The 23159-nt window shown below is 42.2% G+C and overlaps 1 protein-coding gene across 4 annotated transcripts in view; it reads left to right on the top strand.

Annotated features, from left to right (window-relative positions):
- Positions 1 to 23159, top strand: part of frmd3 (FERM domain containing 3) — a 173847-nt gene that overhangs the window by 85041 nt on the left and 65647 nt on the right. For all 4 annotated transcript variants that reach the window (XM_073070663.1, XM_073070646.1, XM_073070653.1 and 1 more), the window contains exons 4-6: positions 37 to 115; positions 14982 to 15079; positions 18825 to 18948. In XM_073070663.1, the coding sequence (XP_072926764.1) occupies positions 37 to 115; positions 14982 to 15079; positions 18825 to 18948 (301 nt within the window). The remainder of the gene's footprint in view (positions 1 to 36; positions 116 to 14981; positions 15080 to 18824; positions 18949 to 23159) is intronic.

The following is a 23159-nucleotide window of genomic DNA, read 5'->3' as shown; positions in this document are numbered from 1 at the left end:
TGTATCGCTCTTACTTCTTTTTTCATAATATTTCAGCTCAGCCTCCGTATACCATGTGCTTCAGAGTGAAATTTTATCCTGCAGAACCAATGAAGGTCAAGGAAGAGCTCACCAGGTACTTTAATTTTTTTGTGAAAACTATACTGTGAGTTTAAAACTTTGATTTTTAAATTAACTGAAGCTTTGATGTTGGTGACACCATGGAGAGGGTTGCTGCTTTGCACATGTTTGAAAAAATGGTAATAACAGACATGTTAACTAAATGAAAGCTTGTGGGAATAGAGAAGTAGAAACAGATATGTTATAACATGAGCTGAGAAACAAAAAGCAGAGAGTAGTGGTGAATGGTTACTTTTCAGAGGGAAGTATACAGTTACAGAACTGTGCAAAAGTCCTAGGCACATGTATATAGCTAGGGCGCCTGAGACTTTTACACAGTATTGTAATAATTTTATATATTGCACTGTACTGCGGTTGCTGCAAAAAACAAATTTCATGACATATGTGAGTGATGATACACCTGATTCTGTTATGGGTCTGTATTGTGGACCGAGAGTGTGAAGGGGGCAAGGAGAGGGGAATCATGAGAGGGAGCCGGAAGCACCAGAGAGATATTCTGTAATGATCAGGAGACCAAATGTTTTCTGGTCTCACGGCTGGGTGTGTCTGCATCTGCACCAGCACCCCCACCCACTAGCACTCCTCTGCCACCTGCCCCACATTCCTCCTGCACAGCACCCCCCTTGTCATTCACAACATCCTTTGCTCCCGCCAGACTTATAAACTCGCTATCTGCTCCACGTTGACAAATACACTACTGTGCAAAAGTCTTAGGCACCCTGGCTAAGAATTTTGTGCCTAAGAACTTTGCACAGTAGTGTATATGCCTGGGGATCTAGGGTTGATTATTAGGACCAAATATAAACACAGGCGATTCTGCAGATGCTGAAAACCTTGAGCAATGCACACAAGATGCTGGGGGATCTCAGCAAGTCAGGCAGCATCTATGGAGGGCAATAAGCAAGTAATCTAATAGGAGAGGACAGTGGACCATTCAATAAAGGAAAGGGAGAGGGGAAACATAGGAGCAGAATTAGGCCATTTAGCCCATCAAGTCTGCTCTGCCATTCAGTCAGGGCTAATCCTTTTATCCCATTCTCAACCCCATTCTGCAGCCTTCTCCCCAATAATGTGCAGGTAAGGAGAAGAAAAAGGGTGAGAAGGTAACCAGAATAGGGAATGGAAAAAGACAGGGGTGGGGGAGAGGAGGAAAGACCAGAAGTTAGAGAAATCATCTATAAGTTTGTCAGGGTCATCTATTGTATCTGGTGCTGCTGGTGTGGCCTCCTCTGCTTTGATGAGGCCTGACACGATTGAGTGACTGCTTTATTGAGCACCTTCCCTCTCCAAAAGGTAGGATCTCCCTGTGGCCAACTATTTCAATTTGACTTCCCACTCCCATTCTGACATGTCTGTCTATGCCCTCCTCTACTATCACATTGAGGCTAAGTTGAGTTTGGAGGAGTAACACCTTAGACACTTTTGCTGCCTTTAAGAGTATTATGTAAATACAAATTGTTGTAGTTATTATTGTCAAAATATCAAGATGTCTATCTAGCTAACCTGGATGCAAGTTATTATTGCTCTAAGCGTCGAGCGGATTTGGTAAGACTGAGAACAGCTTTAGCCGGGGCGGTGAAATCTAGACCCAGGATGAATCGCTGAGCTGTGCGGTCTAGGCCCAGTGCATTTTGGTGGGCCAGGGCCCAGGTCCTAAGTGAGGTACAATCAGGAACTTGGACAATTTAAACACTGGTCCAGAGAAACTAGAAAGGCAGGTGCGGGGATCGGAGGCGATGTTCACTTCTCTTTTCACGGAGCTGAGGCTGTGAGATTGCCCCTGGCTGTTGTGCTCCGTGCCCCGTTAATGTGATGAACTGATACCGAGGCTTTGGGCCTACTCCAGGCTGCTGTGGGGATTCAGATCTAAGGACTCAGTCTGGTTCGGAATGCTGTTGCTCGCTTCGATTGTTTGCGTGATTTGTGTTTTTACCCTCTTTCTCCGTGCATTGGGGGAGTGGTCTTTTTTTTTATTAATTGGGTTCTTTCAGGTTTTTTGCTATGTAGCTGCCTGTAAGCAGGCAAATATCAAGGTTGTATAATTTGTACATTCTTTGAGGATAAATATACTTTGCATCTTAAAACATTCAAGGCTGGATGGATCAGAGTTTATTTAGATCTTCAAAGATAGGAAAGTATGTTAACTAAGTTGCTAAAACTTCTCAGGATTATTGGCTTTAAATAAAGTATGTAACACAAAAGAAATAAAAGCACTTTAAATCTTATTAAATAGATTGTTGTTGATCATGTATACTGTACTCAATTTTGGGCAGTCTTCCTTAAGAAAGGTATCAAGATTTCAAGAGGATGTACAAGAGATTAATTAGAAAAGATAGAGATTGTTCTCTATTCTCTCCATAATCTTAAATTGTTTTGACAGACAAAAGTCAATGAAACTGTTGGCTCGATGAGATCAGAGATTTATCTTAACTTGAAAAAGAACCAGTGATTACACAGGGAACTTTCATGAAGCAAGTTGCTCTAATCTGGTTGCATCACATTCTGGTGTGGATACACCAATAATGTTGAATGGAAATCCTACAAAGAGCTGTGGATATGACCCACTTCACCTTGGTTAAGGCTCTCACCACCATTGAACATATCTACATGAAGCACTGTCACAGGAGAGCAGCATCCATCATCAGGGGCTCCTACCACCCAGAATATGTTCTGTTCTCACTGCTGCCATTGGGAAGAAAGTACAAGGGTTCAGGAGCAGTTATTACCCCTCAATTATCAGGCTCCTGAACCAGAGGGGATAACTTCACCTGCCCCATTGCTGAACTGTTCCCACAACCTATTGACTCACTTTAAAGGATTCTTCATCATGTATTCTTGAAATTTATTGCTATTCTTTCTCTTTTGAATTTGCACAACTTGTTGTCTTTTGCACACTGGTTGTTTGTCTGCCCTGTTGGGTGTGGTCTTTCATTGATTCTATTATGATTTTTGGATTTACTGAATATGCCCACAAGAAAATGAATATCAGGGTTGTATATGGTCACATATGTACTTCAATAATAAATTTACTTTGAACTTTGGTATGTATTGCCCATAAACAAGGTAGAAATGTATTTCATTGTAACTTTGAAAAGGGAATTGAACAAATACTTAAAATTTAAATATGATGTAAGCCTGCTATTTGAGCAGAGGATTGGGAAACCCTTTCCTAGAGGTGGCACAAAGACTTTGTGCTGTATTACTGTATTGTCCTGTGATGCAATATAAGGTTGGTATGTGTATTTTAAGTACAGCACAAATATCTTTATTAATCTCTGGATAGGAAATGCAAGCCAATGAAATTCAATGCAAGTTGACTTCACTTGGAGTACCCTCACAGGGAGGAAGTAACTTCCTGGTTCATTCTTGAAGATGTGTAATTGGAGTGAGTCGGAGGAAACTTTACACTGCAGGTGGACTGTGATATACATGCCTGACAGAACAAGATGTTTCCTTCAAATTTCTATTTTCTGTTGGCCTCTCAAAATAGAACAATTCTGTGCCTTCAATTAAATATCTCAGAATGATTCTTCAATTTAATGCAGATCACTTGCAATCTCTAAGCAAAATCAATTTGATCTCCACCAGATGACTTTACTGAAGCAGTAACCCAAGTTTAGTAATTTAATTTATGTACATTACATCAATGAATATTGAGTTGAACATTGAACTCTTACTGCATTTTATTGTTACAAGCCAACAAATAGACCAGAGGAAATCCATGTCTAGTTCTCTACATGTTTATTTTAGACTCTAATTTAGACTATACCTGGAGTGGCATGGTAGCGTTGCACATATCATAATGTTTTACAACATCAGCTTTTACATTCCTGCCGCTGCCTGTAAGGAGTTTGTACATTAACTGTAATTTTCTGCATTTTAATACGTTCTGCTGATAGATTGACAGGTTATTCTACTTCCTGAGAATAACACTCAATATTGAACTTGTGAATATGAAGAGAGAAAAAAAAGAAAAAAATTTGGGATTTTGTTTACAAAAGAATCCACGTTATTTTTACTTCAGAAACAGAACATTATTTGCAGCAATATTTGAAAATAATTTTAAGATTTATCTTACAAAATATTTTTGCCAATAGACAATAGACGGTAGGTGCAGGAGTAGGCCATTCGGCCCTTTTAGCCAGCACCGCCATTCACTGTGATCATGGCTGATCATACACAATCAGTGCCCCGTTCCTGCCCTCTCCCTATATCCCTTGACCCCGCTATCTATAAGAGCTCTATCTAACTCTCTCTTGAATGCATCCAGAGACTTGGCCTCCACTGCCTTCTGGGGCAGAGCATTCCACATATCCACCACTCTCTGAGTGAAAAAGTTTTTCCGCATCTCAGTTCTAAATGGCCTACCCCTTATTCTTAAACTGTGGCCTCTAGTTCTGGACTCACCCATCAGCGGGAACATGCTTCCTGCCTCCAGCGTGTCCAATCCCTTAATAATCTTATATGTTTCAATCAGATTCCCGCTCATCCTTCTAAATTCCAGTGTATACAAGCCCAGTCGCTCCAATCTTTCAACATATGACAGTCCCACCATTCTGGGAATTTACCTTGTGAACCTACGCTGCACTCCCTCAATAGCAAGAATGTCCTTCCTCAAATTTGGAGACCAAAACTGCACACAATACTCCAGGTGGGGTCTCACTAGGGCCCTGTACAGCTGCAGAAGGACCTCTTTACTCCAATACTCAATTCCTTTTGTTATAAAGGCCAGGATGCCATTAGCTTTTTTCACTGTCTGCTGTACCTGCATGCTTGCTTTCATTGACTGAGGTACAAGAACACCTAGATCTCATTGTACTTCCCCTTTTCCTAACTTGACTCCATTTAGATAGTAATCTGCCTTCCTGTTCTTGCCACCAAAGTGGATAACCTCACATTTATCCACATTAAACTGCATCTGCCATACATTTGCCCACTCACCCAACCTGTCCAAGTCACCCTGCATTCTCATAACATCTTCCTGACATTTCACACTGCCACCCAGCTTTGTGTCATCAGCAAATTTGCTAATGTTACTTTTAATCCCTTCATCTAAATCATTAATGTATATTGTAAACAGCTGCGGTCCCAGCACCGAACCTTGCGGTACCCCACTGGTCACAGCCTGCCATTCCGAAAGGGACCCGTTAATCGCTACTCTTTGTTTCCTGTCAGCCAGCCAATTTTCAATCCATGTCAGTACTCTGTCCCCAATACCATGTGCCCTAATTTTGCCCACTAATCTCCTATGTGGGACTTCATCAAAAGCTTTCTGGAAGTCCAGGTACACTACATCCACTGGCTCTCCCTTGTCCATTTTCATAGTTACATCCTCAAAAAACCCTAGAAGATTAGTCAAGCATGATTTTCCCTTCATAAATCCATGCTGACTCAGACTGATCCTTCTACTGCTATCCAAACGTGTCATAATTACCTCTTTTTTAATTGACTCCAGCATCTTTCCCACCACTGACGTCAGGCTAATTGGTCTATAATTCCCTGTTTTCTCTCTCCCTCCTTTCTTGAAAAGTGGGACAACATTAGCCACCCTCCAATCAGCAGGAACTATCCTGAATCTATAGAACATTGGAAAATGATTACCAATGCATCCACGATTTCTAGAGCCACCTCTTTAAGTACCCTGGGATGCAGACCATCAGGTCCCAGTTGAGTCTGATCAAATTTGAGTCCTATCAGCCTTCAGACTCAGTCTATCCAACACCGTTTCTTACCTAATATAAATTTCCTTCAGTTCATCCTTTACTCTAGTTCCTTTGGCCACTATTACATCTGGGAGATTGTTTGTGTCTTCCCTAGTGAAAACAGATCCAAAGTACCTGTTCAACTCGTCTGCCATTTCCTTGTTCCCCATAATAAATTCACCCGTTTCTGTCTTCAATGGCCCAATTTTGGTCTTAACTATTTTTTTGCTATTCACATACCTAAAGAAGCTTTTACTATCCTCCTTTATATTCTTGGCTAGTTTACCTTTGTACCTCATTTTTTCTTGGTGTATTGCCTTTTTTGTTATCTTCTGTTACTCTTTAAAAGCTTCCCAGTCCTCCGGTTTCCCGCTCATCTTTGCTATGTTATGCTTCTCTTTTATTTTTATACTGCCCTTTACTTCCCTCGTCAGCCACGGCCGCCCCTTACTCCCCTTAGGATCTTTCTTCCTCTTTGGAATGAACCAATCCAACACCTTCTGCATTATTCCCAGAAATACCTGCCATTGTTGTTCCACTGTCTTCCCTGCTAGAGTATTGTTCCATTGAACTTTGGCCAGCTCCTCCCTCATAGCTCCATAGTTCCCTTTGTTCAACTGTAATACTGACACATCTGATTTTCCCTTCTCCTTCTCAAATTGTAGGTTAAAACATATCATATTATGGTCACTACCTCCTAATGGTTCCTTTACCTAGAGGTCCCTGATCAAATCCGGTTTATTGCACAACACTAAATCTAGAATTGCCTTCTCCCTGGTAGGCTCCAGTACAAGCTGTTCTAAGAATCCATCTCAGAGGCACTCCACAAACTCCCTTTCTTGGGGTCCAGTACCATTCTGATTCTCCCAGTCTACCTGCATGTTGAAATCCCCCATGACAACTGTATCATTACCTTTGCGACATGCCAATTTTAACTTCATTCAACTTACACCCTACATCCAGACTGCTGTCCGGGGGCCTGTACATAACTCCCATTAGGGTCTTTCTACCCTTAGAATTTCTCAGTTCTATCCATACTGACTCTACATCCCCTGATTCTATGTCCCCCCTCGCAAGGGACTGAATATCATTCCTCACCAACAGAGCCACCCCACCCTCTGCCAGTCAGTCTGTCCTTTCGATAAGATGTATATCCTTGAATATTCATTTCGCAGGCCCTGTCCGCTTGAAACCATGTCTCTGTTATTCCCACAACATCGTACTTGCCAATTTCCAACTGAGCCTCAAGCTCATCTACTTTATTCCTTATACTTTGTGCATTCATATATAATACTTTTAATTCTTTACTCCCCTCTCCTTTCATATCAATTCCTATTTCACTTGGCCATACTGCATGATCTCTTCTTGAGCTTTCTACTCCATTGATTCTGTTGTCCTTTAACTTTTCTTATTTTTACTTTCCCTTTAACTCCATCCTTATATTTCCAGTTCATCCCCCCCCCCCCCCCCCACTATTTAGTTTAAACACATCTGTGTTGCAGTGGCAAACCTGTCTGCCAGAATGCTGGTCCCCTGCCTATTAAGTTGCAACCCATCCCTTTTGTACAATTCATCCCTACCCCGAAACAGATCCCAGTGGTCCAAGAATGTAAATCCTTGCCTCCTGCACCAGTTCCTCAGCCACACATTCAGATCCATTATCTCCCTGTTCCTGCCCTCTCCAGCATGAGGAACTGGAAGCAAACCAGAGGTAACCACCCTGGAAGTCCTGCTTTTCAGCCTTCTTCTGAGTTCTCTTAAGTCCCTGTGGTGAACTACATATACCTGTCTGGACTGCTCCTGTGGCTCCTCCCACAGACCCCTGTATAAAGGCGATTGAGGCCTGATGCCCGGCCTCATTCTTCCAGTCAATAAAAGCCGATACCTCGCTTCTTACGTCTCAGAGTGAGTTATTGATGGTGCATCAGTCCCGTTGCAGAATGTCCTTCCTCTTCTTCCCAATGTCATTTGTGCCAACATGCACTACCACTTCCGGCTGTTCACCTTCACCCTTGAGGATTCCCTGCAATCGGTCCGTGATGTCCTGGATCCTAGCACCAAGGAGGCAACACACCATCCTTAAATCTCGCCTGTTGCCACAGAAACCCCTTTCCGTTCCCCTTACTATGGAGTCCCCTACTACCACAGCTCTTCCTGATGTCTGACTCCTCAGCTCTGTTTCTGCACCAATTTTCGGCTCGCAGACCTGTCCGCCTCTCAGACTGGCAGTATCTTCTGTCCTGACAGCTTTCAAGAGGGTGAACCTGTTTACAAGAGGTACATCCCCTAGGGTCTCCTATACTTCAAGCATCCTTTCCTTCCTCATCGTCACCCCCTTTCTCTCTTCCGGTATCCTCAGTGTAATGACCTCACTGTAGGTCCTGTCCAGAAAACTCTCATTTTCGCAGATAAACCTGAGGTCATCCAGTTCTTTCTTCAGTGCTGCAACATGCTCCTTCAGAAGCTGAATCTGGATACACTTTCCACAGCTGTAGCAACCGGGGGCACCATCAGTGTCCCTGACCTCCCACATCATGCACGTAGCACACTGAATCAGCTTAGCGGTCATGTCTTCACCCTCTCCAATTGTGCCTGGTGTAGTCTCCTCCTTGAAGACTCTCAAGCCAAAGATCAGCACTTTTCACACCAGGCCACTTCCCAATAGGCTGCTCTGCTAGAGCTCTCCCTCTTTTTATTTGCTTGAGCTTTGCCCACTGCAAGGTCACCTGACCTCGATTGCCCAATCAGCTGTTTCCTGCTGAGTCTGAGCTATTCAAATCTTGATTGCCAATCAACTGCTAATCAATTCTTGATTGCACTATCCAACTACCAAAACTGCCAGAATCTGCCAAGAAATTTGTCCTGGTGTTAAAATGGTATTAGTATCCCACCTTGCACTATTTTGCAAAGTTCTAAAAGCATAGCAAAACTAAGAATAATACTGTCAGATTCCTTTGTGTAACACTGCCTAGGTCAAGAACAGAGGGTTGAATTTCTTGCATGTATCTTCGTAATTTTGACCTCAGGAAATGATGCTTAAAAGAGCACACATCAATACCAGCAGAACTCTCTTGGAGCTCCTGGGGACTGTCGACACTCAACTGAAGGTTCAACATATCCGTGCCGACCAAGTGGCCTAGCTGAACTATTCCCATTTGCCTGTATTTGACCCATGTTTCTTTAAAATTCAGTATTGTTTCAGTGACTGTTCTATCACTCCCTGTAGAAATGTAAAACAACAATGGAAAAACATGGCAACAATCAAAAGAAAATTTTGATTAAATAATCAGTAAGTGGTAATGATTTTCCTAAACAGTTGTGCTGAGAGCAGTAGGGCCTCATACTATGCTGGCAACTAGTACTCCAGGTTCCCGATATATACACATGTGGCGTGGATGATACTTAGTTCCCTTAATAGCATCCAAAAGCCAGACATTGTTGACCTTAATGTCTTGTCCCATTTATCTAAAATGTACTACCTCCTCCTATTTCTGGATTAATTTCTTTTCTCCCAGCAGGAAAGAGATATCTCTCATTTGTCAGAAGCATAAATTAAGCAATGAATATCTTCTGTTTGATTAAGTGGAGAGGCCAGTGGCTAGGTCAGCTAACTAATCAAAATGCAGGCATCACTTTTTCTTTGCAGACTCTGATGATAAATAGAGGTCACATCAGTTCAAGTAGGGCTTTTAATAAAACACCCGTATCTTGGTACCTTTCTATTGTAGGACAGTGATAAAAAGGCAGAGTCAAAGAATATAATTAAGTTAACATAAATTAATTCTCCATAAATAGCTTTGAGTAGAAAATAAACAAATTTACATTAGTTCTTACACAGGACTATCTGTGGTTTCTTAGTTTCGACAGTCAGACTGGATTCTAATTTCACAACTTTTATTGAAGTCATTGGCCAAAAGAAAATAATTTTACACGGTGAAACATTGCTTGTCATTTGTATAAACAGATGCCTAACAACTCTAGATATTGCAGGGAGAGTAACACTGAAGGTGGCACAATAGAGGCATATTGCAAGGTACACTCCATTTCTCAGTGGGCATAGCAGTCAACACCACTGGCAGTATAGTGGATGACACCACATTCCAGGATTTCCATGTCATGCACGGGTAGTTCTTAACAGAGAAGGTCTGCCCCATGGATTTTATACCTGCAGTAGATGGAAAATCGTTCCATGTTTTTAAAAATTGAGGGCTCAATGTCAATTGGCAGCATTTCAGCCAAAATTCACATTTTCACTTCAATGTGAAATATTTGTCATCTCTTAATTGGCTGCATGCTCACTTCACTGTAAATCTCAGCTGACACTTATTTCACTTTCTCATCTTTTAGCCAGAAGTTTGTCTATTAGTTTACTGGAGCCATGTATAATACTATACCAGGAAATCTCACCAATTTTAGCAGATCTTCCTTTTTCCCAGAGCACTGTATGACGTATTCTCATTTACGGTACAATGATACAGTAGATAAAGAGGCAAGAAACCAAAGTCAAGAAATTGCTTTACTGTAATAACAACATTGTTGGTCATTCTAATGCTGATGTAAAGAACATAGGTACAGGATCTTCGATATGCTGACATTTTAACCTACTCAAAGATCAATCTAACCCTTCCCTCCTACATAGCCCTCCATTTTTCTATCATCTATGCACTGTACCTATTTAAGAGTTTCCTAAAAGTCCTTAATGTATCTGCCTCTGCCACCATGCCTGGCATGGGTTTCCATCTGTGTTCATCGTAATATATAAAGAATTAACCTCTGATACATTCCCCCTCCCCCCCCCATACTTCACTCCAAACACCTTAAAATTATGCCCTTTTGTACTAGCCATTTCCACCCTGGAGAAAAGTCTCCAGCTGTCCACTCAATCTATGCCTCTTATCATCTTATACACCTCTATCAAGTTACTTCTCATCCTCCTTGTCTCCAAAGGAAAAATCCCTCGTTAAGCCATCTTCTTAAGACATGTCCTCCAGTCCAGGCAGCATCCTGATAAATCTCCTCTGCACCCTCTTTAAAGCTTCCACATCCTTTCGAAAATGAGACCAGGACTGAACACAATATTCCAAGTGTGTTTTAACCAGGGTTTTATAGAGCTACAGCATAACCCCCGCTGTTCTTGAACTCAGTCCCCCTGACTAATGAAGCCTAACTCACCATATACTTCCTTAACAACCCTACCAACTAATGCTGCAACTTCACGGGATCTTTTGACATGGACCCCAAGATCCTTCTATTCTTGCACAATGCCAAGAATCCTGCCGTTAACCCTGTTTGCCTTCAAATTTGACCTTCCAAGGTGAATCACTTCTCACTTCTCTCGGTTGAACCCCACCTGCCACTTCTCAGCCCTATCAATGTCCTGTTGGAATTTACAACAACCCTTCACACAATTCCACCGACATTCGTGTCATCTTCAAACTTAAGAACAACTTTCCACTTCCTATCCAAGGCATTTATAAAAATCACAAAGAAGAGGGGTCCCAGAACAGATCTCTGAAGAACACCACTGGTCACTGAACTCCAGGCAGAAAGCTCTCCATCCACTATCACCCTCTGCTTTCTATGGGCAAGCCAATTCTGTACCCACATAGCCAAGTTTCCTTGGATTCCATGCCTCCTGTCTTTGTGAATGAGCCTACCATAGAGAACCTTATCAAAATCTTTACTAAAATCCATATACACCACATTACTGTTCTACCTTCATCTGTTTGATTTGTCACTTCCTTAAAGAATTCAATCAGTCTCGTGAGACATGACCTGTCCCTCACAAAGCCATGCTGAGTATTCCTAATCAGATCATGCTTCTCCAAATGCTTGAAAATCCTAAAGTACCTCTCCAATAACTTGCCCACCACTGAAGTTCACTGTTCTTCACTTCCCAGGGTTATTCTTAATCCCTTTCTTGAACAAAGAAATAACATTTGCCATTCTTCAATCATCTGGTACTACTGCTGTGACCAGTGAGGACACAAAGATCACTGCTAAGGTTGCAGCAATTTCTCTTCCGTAGTAACCTGTGGTATATCCCATCTGGCTCTGGGGACTTATCTATCCTAATGTTTTTCAAAAGTTCTAGTGCATCCCCTTTCTTAACATGAACATGTTCAAGCATATCAGCCTGTTTGACACTGTCCTCACAATTGTTAACGTCCCTCTCACTGGTGAATACTGAAGGTAAGTATTCGTTAAGGACCTTCGACTCCAGGCAAATGTTTCCACTACTATCTCTGATTGGTCCAACCCTTACTCTGGCTAGGCTTCTGTTCTTCACATATGTGTAGAACATATTGGCGTGTTCCTTAATCCTACTTGCCCAAGGCCTTCTCATAGTCCCTCTTGCTCCCCTTAGTCCATTCTTCACTCCTTCCTGGTTCCATTGTAACTCTCTAGAGCCCTGCCTGATCCTTGCTTCCTAAATCTTAAGTGAGATCATACCTTCCTCCTAACCAGATGTCTCACAGCTCTTGTCAACATTAGTTCCTTCACTCTACCATCCTTTCTCTGCCTATCCAGAACCCCCAGCAAGTCCTCCCAAAACAAACTCCATATTTCTGTTGTGCATTTCTCTGAGTAAATTTGTCCCCAATCTATGCTCCCCTATTCCTGCCCAGTAGCAACATAATTCCACCTCATTATCAGGGAAGTTGAAGACCTCCATGACAACAACTCTGTTATTTTTCCCCTTACCTGTTCTTCAATGTCTCTGTTGCTATGGAGGGGGTGATCTATAGAATACTCCCCATAGCGAGATTGCTCCCTTCCTGTTTTTCTGACTTTGACCCACACTGACTGACTCAGAAGACAATCCCTCTATGATGTCCGTCCTTTCTGCAGCTATTGTACCATGCCTGGTTAGCAATGCTACTCCCCGACTCTTTTTCCCTCCATCTCTGTTCTTTTCATCTCCTAAATCTTGTAATTTCTCGTTATGTTCATTGGACAGTATAGTTGGGTTTCCTAGTGGGTCAGTTTCAGTGGACACCATGCTATTGAACAATTGCAAGGTTTTGTTGTTGCTGACACTTTACTTGATAGCTGTGACCTCAGCTGAAAATGGACCTACTACAGCTGAAGTAGCATTGCTGTGAGTGTCACAACATAACAAATGGATGCTGCAACAACACACACAAAATGCTGGTGGAACGCAGCAGGCCAGGCAGCATCTATAGGGAGAGGCACTGTTGACGTTTCAGGCCGAGACCCTTCGTCAGTCCTGCCTGGTCTGGCGCGTTCCACCAGCATTTTGTGTATGTTGCTTGAATTTCCAGCATCTGCAGATTTGTGAGTGACTGTGGCCTCGACTTGCAAGGGCAAAGCAGTCCAAGAAACACCAGGATAAAGAATGCAAAGTAACACACATGAAATGGTGGAGGTAGAGAATGCAATGTGGTTTGAGTGCTAGTACATGGGACATATAACAGTACAGCACAACACGAATCCTTTGGCCCATGATGTTATACCAACCTATATAAACCTACTCCATGGCCCTTTCCTCCTACATAATCCACAACTCTCCATATTTCTTATATACTTGTGCCTATCCAAGAGTCTCTTAAATGTCCCTATTGCATCAGCCTCCACCACCATCCCTGGCAGTGCGTTCCAGACTCATACCACTCTGTGTAATAACCCTATCTCTGATATCTCCCCTAAACCTTTCCCTACTCATCCTAAACTGACTTCCTTTGGTAGTGACCATTGCCACCCTGGGAAAAAGGTACTGTCTGTCCACTCTGTATGTGCCTTTCATAATCTTATACGTACATCTCTTGCAAGTTCTCACTCATCCTGTATCACTCTGAAGAGAAAAGTCCAAGCTTGCTCAAGCTTTCTTCACAAGATATTTTCTCTAATCTTCACAGCATCCTCATACCCTCTCTGAAGCTTCTACCTTCTTCCTGTAACGATGTGACCTGAACTGATCACAGAAGTGTTTTATAGAACACTTCTCGAATTTTGTAGAGTTTTATAGAGCTGCAACTTAATCGGGTGACTCTTGAACTCGAACTCCTGATTAATGAAGGCCAACACACATTAATCCTTCTTAACCACCCTATCAATCTGCACGGCAACATTCAGGGATCCTAGGATCCCCTCGTTCCTGCACAGTGCCAAGTGTCCTGCCTTTAACCTTGTACTCCACCTTCAAGTTCAATCTTCCAAAGTGTATCAATTCACACTTTCCTGGATTGAAATCCATACACACCACATCCACCACTTCATCGATTCGTTTTGTTAAATCCTCGGAAAACTCACTCAGGCTCCTGAGGCACAAATTGCCCCCCACAAAAGTGTTGGCTCTTTAGATAGCATTTTCCTAGGGGACGAAGAGTTAGTAAAACCTTCCTCATTAATGAATAAATAAATACTGTCAAATTTGATACTAGTGAGGTTGAAATTTACTATTGTAATGCATTTTGGTTGTTGCTGTATTGCTGATTTCACATGGGGAATTCTGATGCCAGAGAAAAGGCATCAGCACAAGTGAAAATCCTAATGAAGTCAGGAGTCAAATTTGCTGATAGCTTTCAGGACACCCAGGAATGTTCACAGTGTTGTTATTTTAGTAGTTAACCTGATTAACCTGATTTTTATTTGCATACCACTATTTCTTCTGGCATTGTATGGAGGTATTTCAAGGCCAAAAGGTTTGTGTCAGGGGGTTTTCAGTTCAATATTAGGAAGTAAATACTTTTGCACTTGATGTTAGGTAAAGATGGTCTTCGTTTTTTTCAAGGTGGTCTTGATAATGTCAGTTTTACAAAAGGACAAATGGAAATGTAGTAATGGGGAATTGGTGGGTGATGGTGTGGATCATATAGTCGGACAATGCTGGGGGATGGGGAGATTCAGGGATTAGATATGATGAGTAGGAAGTTTGATTAGAAGAATCTCTTTTCAAAAATATAATATTATCAACACAGCTTAGTCTTGGTCCTGTACTGCAAGTCTGTACCAGTTTAGCCCACCCATTCTTACATTTGAACAATTTCCTGAATAAAAGTAATAATTTGAGTGCAACTCCCATTTTACCAGCATTTGGGATGAGTTCAGGAAGTATGGAACAACTAAATTCTTGCCTTTCGTATATTTAATTCCTTTTTTTAAAACAATTGACCATTTAATTTTGCTGCTTTGCAGGTACTTACTGTATCTTCAAATTAAAAGGGATATATTTCATGGACGGCTGCTTTGCTCTTTATCAGATGCTGCCGCTTTGGGTGCTTATACACTACAAGGTAGGTGTAAAGGTAGTACCCAGTTTAACACAAAATTTGGATTAAATTTCAATGATAAGAAACTATTCACAAGCAAAGAAACAAATTTGTATTAAAACTGATCGGTTATTCCAAAATAAAATTATTTTTTTCACAATACCAATAACATTTTTGTTCATTCCTCCAGTACGGGTGTGACTAGAATTGAATGCAATATTATTGTAATTTTATAAAGCTGCAACGTACTGTAACTGCCTGCTCTTGAACTCAGTTCCTTGACTAATAAAGGCGAGCTTGCTATATGCCTTCTTTACCACCATATCAACCTGTGTAGCCACTTGCAAGGAACTGTGGACTTGCATTCCAAGATCACTCTGTACTTCAACACTGTCATGGGTGTTGCCATCAACTGTTTACTATCCTTTTACATTTAATCTCCAAAATGCAACACCTCATATTTGTGTGAGCTAAATGACATTTGCCATTTCTCTGCCCATATCTGTAATTGACTATATTGCACTGTATCCTTTCGCCTTCCTCGGCACTATCCACAGCACTACCAATCTTTGTATTGTTTGTGAATTTAGTAATCCATCCATCTACATTTTCATCAAGGTCCCATTGACCACTGCCCTTGTCTTTTATTGGCAAACTAATTCCGAATCTAAATGGACATTTCACCATGGATCCCATGTATCTTAATCTCGCAGATGAGCTTTCCATGAGGCACCTTGTCGAACCCTGTACTAAAATCCATGTGATGTCCACAGATTTATTTTCATCATTCACTTTTGTCGCCTCCTTGAAAAGCCTCATTTAAGTTAGCGAGACATGAGTGTCCCCAATTAGGCCAGCACTCTTCTCCAGTAGCTTTTTTTTTTACCACTGGCATAACCCACCGACTTGTTGTTTCCAGGATTATCCATACTTCCCTTTTTGAATAATGGGACAGCATTTGGTACTCACCTGTCCTACGGCACTTCGCCTTAATGATATTGCTTTGGTTTATGTAAGTGTATGGAGTGCAGGATGTGGGGTGAAGGATGGTGCTGAGTGAGTGAAGTGAGGTTTCCTTTCCTGGAAATTTCAGAACAATGGAAATTCTGGAAGAGATAAGAGTTGAAGATTAGATGCTCTTCACACAGGAGATGGTAACTAAAATTTTGGATGTTGATGAGTTATCTGACCTGATTTACATTTCCATTAACCTCACTAGTCATTGTACTGATTACAATATGATCTTAATGACTGGTCTGCAGGAATAATTTAAGAGTGTATAGTATGATGGTAAATGATATGATGCATATGCAACCCAAAAACCATGGATCAACCAGGAGATTTGTAGTCTGTTGAGGGCTAGGTCTTTGGCATTCAAGAGTGGTGATCCAGAACTCTACAAGATGTCCAGGTACAACCTGCAGAAGCTTATTTTAAAAGCAATTCTGATTGAGGTTAGCGACAGAATGGGATGCACGTTGGCTCTGGCAGGGCTTGCAGGCCATTACTTCCTACAAGGCGAAACCTAACATCATAAATGGCAGTGGTGCTTCACTCCCAGATGAGCTCAATGCCTTTTATGCATACTTTGAAAAGGAGAATAAAACTAGACCTGTGCAAATCCATGCAGCATCTGGTGACCCTGTGATCTCTGTATCGGAGGCCATCATCAGAACATCTTTCAAGAGGGCGTACACTCGCAAGCAGTCAGGCCCTGTTGCTGTACCTAGTATAGCATGGAAAACTTGTGCTAACCAACTGGCTGGAGTGTTCATGGACATCTTCAATCTCTCACTGCTATAATCTGAATTTCCCACCTGCTTCAAAAGGGTGACAACCATACCAGTGCCCAAGTAGAGCATAGTGAGCTGCCTCAATGACTGTTGACCAGTTGCCCTCTCATCTGCTGTGATGCAGTACTTTGAGAAATTTGTCATGACCAGGAACAACTCCTCCCTAAGCAAGGAACTAGTCCTGCTGCAATTTGTTTATCACAACAGTGGGTCTACAGTAGCTACGATCTCACTGGCTCTCCACTCAACCTTAGATCACCTGCACAGTAGTAATAGCTACATCAGGCTGCTGTTTATTGATTACCGCTCAGCGTTCAACACAACCATACCCTCAATTCTAATCAACAAGCTCCAAAACCTCTGTGCATTCCTCTGCAACTGGGACCTTGACTGCTTCATCAGGAGACCACGGTCAGTGGCGATTGGAAATAAGTTCTCTTCCTCACTGACAATCAGCACTCATACACCTCAAGTATGTGTGCTGAGCCCACCGCTCAAATGGCATCTATAAATTTGCTGACCACACAACTTCAGATGGTGACGAGGGGGTGTACAGGAGCTAGATAAATCAGGTGGTTGAGTGGTATCAAAGCAACAACCTTGCACTCAACTTCAGTCAGACCAAGGAACTGGTTGTGGATTTAAGGAAGGGGAAGTCGAGGCAACACACACCAGTCCTCATTGAGGGGTCAGCTTCAAGTTCCTGGGTTTCAGCATCTTTGAAGATTTATCCTGGGTCCAACATATTGGTTTAATTGCAAAGATGGCACGACAGCATCTATATTTTTCATAAGGAGTTTGAGGAGAATTGGTGTGTCATCAAAGACAGGTGAAGAGCCTTCTAACTGGTCGCCTAAGACAAAGGAGCAGAAGTCGGCCATTCGGCCCATCGAGTCTGCTCTGCCATTTCATCATGAGCTGATCCAATCTCCCCTTTAGTCCCACTCCCCCGCCTTCTCACCAAAACCTTTGATGCCCTGACTATTCAGATACCTATCAGTCTCTGCCTTAAATACACCTAATGACTTAGCCTCCACTGCCACCCGTGGCAACAAATTCCATAGATTCACCACCCTCTGGCTAAATTTTTTTTTTCGCATCTCTGTTCTGAATGGGCGCCCTGCAATCCTCAAGTCATGTCCTCTCGTACTAGACTCCACCACCATGGGAAACAACTTTGCCACATCCACTCTGTCCATGCCTTTCAACATTCGAAATGTTTCTATGAGGCCCCCCCTCATTCTTCAAAACTCCAAGGAGTACATTCCAAGACCGGTCAAACGTTCCTCATATGTTAACCACTTCATTTTAGATGGCATGACCATCTAAAATGGAGTGGTCACTGCACAGGATCTGAAAGTTGTAAATTCAGCCAGCTCCATCATGGGCACTAGCCTCCCCAGCATATAGGAAGCCTTCAAAAGGTGATGCCACAAGAAGGCAGCATTCATCATTAAGGACGCCCATCACCCAGGCATGATCTCTTCACATTTCTACCATCAAGGAGAAAGTATAGGAGCACACACACACACAACATTGCAGAAAAGAGCTTCTTCCCCTCCGCCAATAGATTTCTGAATGGACAATGAACCCATGAACACCACCTCATTATTTTTTGGTAGCGATCTGTTTTTTTTTTGCATTACTTACTTATTTTTTATATATACAGTATTTCTTACTGTAATTCAATTTTTTTATTACTATGTATTGCAATGGACAGCTGCTGCAAAACAAAAAATTTCACGACATATGTCAGTCTGGTATTAATTCTGATTCTGATACTTCAAAATAACTAATTAATGAAAGATGCCCAATGATCCTTGGGGATCAAATGCTTTGTTAATCTGTAGTTATGAAATGAGCATAGCTTTATTGAAAAACAAAATACATTCAAAAATCAGTATTATTAGTAATTGAAATTCAGTTTACTTCAGTGGCTGTATACAGTACTCAGTTTGTTGTTTCTGTCTTTGCAGCTGAACTTGGTGATTATGAGCCAGATGAGCACCCAGATGGTTACGTTAGTGAAATCAAATTGTTTCCTAAACAAACACAGAAGCTGGAAAGAAAGATGGCAGAGATACATAAAAATGAACTGAGGTATTTTTTAAAACTAAGATTGGAGTCATTTATTCATCATATGTACATTGAAACCTAGAGTGAAATGCATTATTTGCACTGACAATTGATACAATCTAAGGATGTGTTGTGTAATTGTCACCGCATATATTGCCGCCAACATAACATGCCCACGATGTTCAGCAGGACTACATGCAGCCAACATACTGTACTTCTTTGTTTCTTTAATACATCCTCCATTTCTGAGTTCCTGAGTTTAGACTAATTCAGTAGTCTAACTTCTCATGCTGAATTGTACTTGGCCCTAATACTGAGGCAGTTTTTGGCAGCGTGTTAAGTAAACCTTTCTTCATAAATAATCTAGCAATGGTTCTGTCATGTCCAGATACTGATCCTTAATCATGTTTCAAAAGTGACGGGATAGTACATCATCAGATCTTCTTTCAAATGTTTAATAGTCCAGTGAATGTATTACACACAGATGACTGTATGAATAGCATTTATCACAATGTGTGTACATACGATAGCTATGGAATTATATTAATTCCTTCAAAAAAATTTACAGAAACTATGCTGAGCAGTTCTTGTGTGTCCAATCAGCGTCACAGTAATTATGAGTATTATGCAATCAAAGGTTCACTTGTTTTCAGAACTAGTAATGAGAACCCAAAATTCATTGTTCCACAGTCACTTCAGCGGTTGACTATCAGCAGGCTTGTAATTACACGGTTTCAGCAGCACTACTCTGTTTATTCAGGGGTTGGTGAGGGTCTAGTGGAAGAGGCTTGGGAGTGATAACGTCAGAGGGAATGCACACCAAAGTTTTCAAGGTACAGTAGCCATTACTTCAGTGCAGGAGGAAAAGCAAGGAAGCAAGGGGACAAACTGAAATTGAACCGAACAGGCAAAAATGATCTCTTTATCTAAAATCATTGAATTAAAAGTAATAATTTTGATCTGCTTCCTATCAGAATCAACCCCACCTCTTTCCATCTCCTTCCCCTTCTGCCCTGTCTCCTCCCCAACACGGACATGCACACACGCACAGTCACAGGCACCCACAAATTTTTTTTAAATCACTTGTTTCCTCAGTTTTCCTGAAATGTTCACATAGAAACACAGAAAACCTACAGCACAATACAGGCCCTTCAGCCCACAAAAAATGTGCCGAACATGTTCTTACCTTAGAATTTACCTAGGGTTACTCATAGCCCTCTATTTTTCTGAGCTCCATGTACCTGTCCAGGAGTCTTGTAAAAGACCCTATTGTATCCACTTCCACCACCGTCACTAGCAGCCTATTCCATGCACTCACCACTCTCTGCGTTTTAAAAAAAACCTATCCCTGACATTTCCGCTGTACCTACTTCCAAGCACCTTAAAACTGTGCCCGTTTGTGCTAGCCATTTCAGCCTAGGGAAAAAGCCTCTGACTATCCACACAATCAACGCCTCTCATCATTTTATACACCTCTATCTGGTCACCTTTCTTCCTCCATTGCTCCAAGGAGAAAAGGCCGAGTTCACTCAACCTATTCTCATAAGGCATGCTCCCCAATCCAGGCAACATCCTTGTAAATCTCCTCTGCACCCTTTCTATGGTTTCCACATCCTTCCTATAGTGAGGTAACCAGAACTGAGCACAGAACTCCAAGTGGGGTCTGACCAGGGTCCTATGTAGCTGCAGCATTACCTCTCGGCTCCTAAACTCATCCCACCATTGAAGGCCAGTTCTGGATCCACAAAGCAATGACCCCTTGGATCCCATGCCTCCTTACTTTCTCAATAAGCCTTGCATGGGATACCTTGTCAAATGCCTTGCTGAAATCCATAAACACTAAATCTACTGCTCTACCTTCGTCAGTGTGTTTAGTCATATCCTCAAGAAATTCAATCAGGCTCGTAAGGCACGACCTGCCTTTCACAAAGCCATGCTGACTATTCTTAATCATATTATACCTCTCCAAATGTTCATATATGCTGCCTCTCAGGATCTTCTCCATCAACTTACCAACCACTGAAGTAAGAGTCAGTGGTCTATAATTTCCTGGGTTATCTCTTCTCCCTTTCTTGAATAATAGAACTACATCCACAATCCACCAATTCTCTGGAACCTCTCCCATCCCTAGTGATAATGCAAAGATCATCGTCAGAGGCTCAGCAATCTCTTCCCTCATCTGCCACAGTAGCCTGGGGTACATCTCATCTGATCCCGGTGACTTATCCAACTTGATGATTTCCAAAAGCTCCAGCACATCCTATTTCTTAATATCTACATGCTCAAGCTTTTCAGTCCACTGTAATTCATCCCTACGATTGCCAAGATCCTTTTCCATAGTGAATACTGAAGCAAAGTACTCATTAGGTACCTCTATTATCTCCTCCAGTTCCATGCACACTTTTCCACTGTCATACTTAATTGGTCCTCTTCTCTCAATTCTTATCCTCTTGCTTTTCATATACCTGTAGAATGCCTTGGGGTTTTCCTTAATCCTGTCTGACAAGGCCTTCTCATGGCCCCTTCTGGCTCCTTTCTTATGCTCCTTCCTGCCAGCCTTATAATCTTCTAGATCTCTATCATTACCTAGTTTTTTGAACCTTTCGTAAGCTCTTCTTTTCTTCTTGACTAGATTTACAACAGCCTTTGTACACCACGGTTCCCTACCGTCCTTTCCCTGTCTCATTGGAATGTACCTATGCAGAACTCCACACAAATATCCCGAGAACAAATTTCCCTGAGAACATCTGTTCCCAATTTATGCTTCCACATTCTTGCCTGATAGCCTCATATTTCCCCTAGCTTCAATTAAACACTTTCCTAACTTGTCTGTTCCTATCCCTCTCCAATGCTATGGTAAATGAAATAGAATTGTGATCACTATTTCCAAAATGCTCTCCCACTGAGAGACCTGACTCCTAACCAGGTTTATTTTCCAATACCAGATCAAGTACAGCCCCTTCTCTCGTAGGCTTATCTTCATGTGGTGTCAAGAAACCTTCTTGAACTCACCTAACAAACTCCACCCCATCTAAACGCCTCGCTCTAGGGACAGGCCAATCAATATTTGGGAAATTAAAATCTCCCACCATGACCACCCTGTTATTATCACTCCTTTCCACAGTCTGTCTCCCTATCTACTTCTCGATGTCCCGATTACTATTGGGTGGTCTTTAAAAAACACCCAGTCAAGTTATTGACCCCTTCCTGTTCCTAACTTCCACCCACGGAGACTCCGTAGACAATGCTTCCATGTCTTCTTCCTTTTTTGTAGCTGAGTCACTATCTTTGATCAACAGTGCCATGCCCCCACCTTTTTTGCCTGCCTCCCTGTTCTTTCTGAAACCATGGCTCTGTAAGTAACCATTCCTGTCCCTGCACCATCCAAGTCTCTGTAATGGCCACAACATCATAGCTCCAAGTACTGATCCATGCTCTAAGCTCATCCGCTTTGTTCATGATGCTTCTGTCATTAAAATAGACACATCCCTTCTCCATCACCTGCCTATCCTCCCTCTCACACTGTCTCCAAGCTTTCTCTATTTGTGAGCCAACCACCTCTTCCTCTGTAACTTCAGTCTGGCTCCCACACCCCCAGCAATCCTAGTTTAAACTCTCCCCAATAGCCTCCCCAATATCCGCCAGGATATTGGTCCCCCTGGGATTCAAGTGCAACCCGTCCTTTTTGTACAGGGCACTCCTGCCTGAAAAGAGGTCCCAATGTCCAAAAATCTGAATCCCTGGCCCCTGCTCCAATCCCTCAGCCACGCATTTATCCTCCACCTCATTCTATTCCTATACTCACTGTCACATGGCACAGGCAGTAATCCCGAGATTACTACCTTTGTGGTCTTGCTTCTCAAATTCCTTCCTAATTCCCTGTAGTCTACTTTCAGGACCTCCTCCCTTTTCCTGCCTTTGTCGTTAGTACCAATATGTACCACAACCTCTGGCTGTTCTCCTTCCCACTTCAGGATATTGTGGACGCGATCAGAAACATCCTAGATCCTGGCACTTGGGAGGCAAGCTACCATCCGTGCTTCTTTCCTGTGTCCACAGAATCGCCTGTGTGATCCCCTAACTTTAGAGTCCCCTATCACTGCTGCCATCCTCTTCCTTTCCCTACCCTTCTGAGTCACAGGGCTGGACTCTGTGCCAGAGGCACGGCCGCTGTTGCTTCCACCAGGTAGGCCGTCCCCCACAACAGCACTCAAGCAGGAGTACTTATTATCAAG

The sequence above is a fragment of the Hemitrygon akajei genome, chromosome 2 (genome assembly GCF_048418815.1).
Source record: "Hemitrygon akajei chromosome 2, sHemAka1.3, whole genome shotgun sequence".
NCBI classification, from domain to species: Eukaryota; Metazoa; Chordata; class Chondrichthyes; order Myliobatiformes; family Dasyatidae; genus Hemitrygon; species Hemitrygon akajei.
The sequence above is the reverse complement of the archived record's forward strand: the minus strand, read 5'-3'. Positions and strand labels throughout refer to the sequence as shown.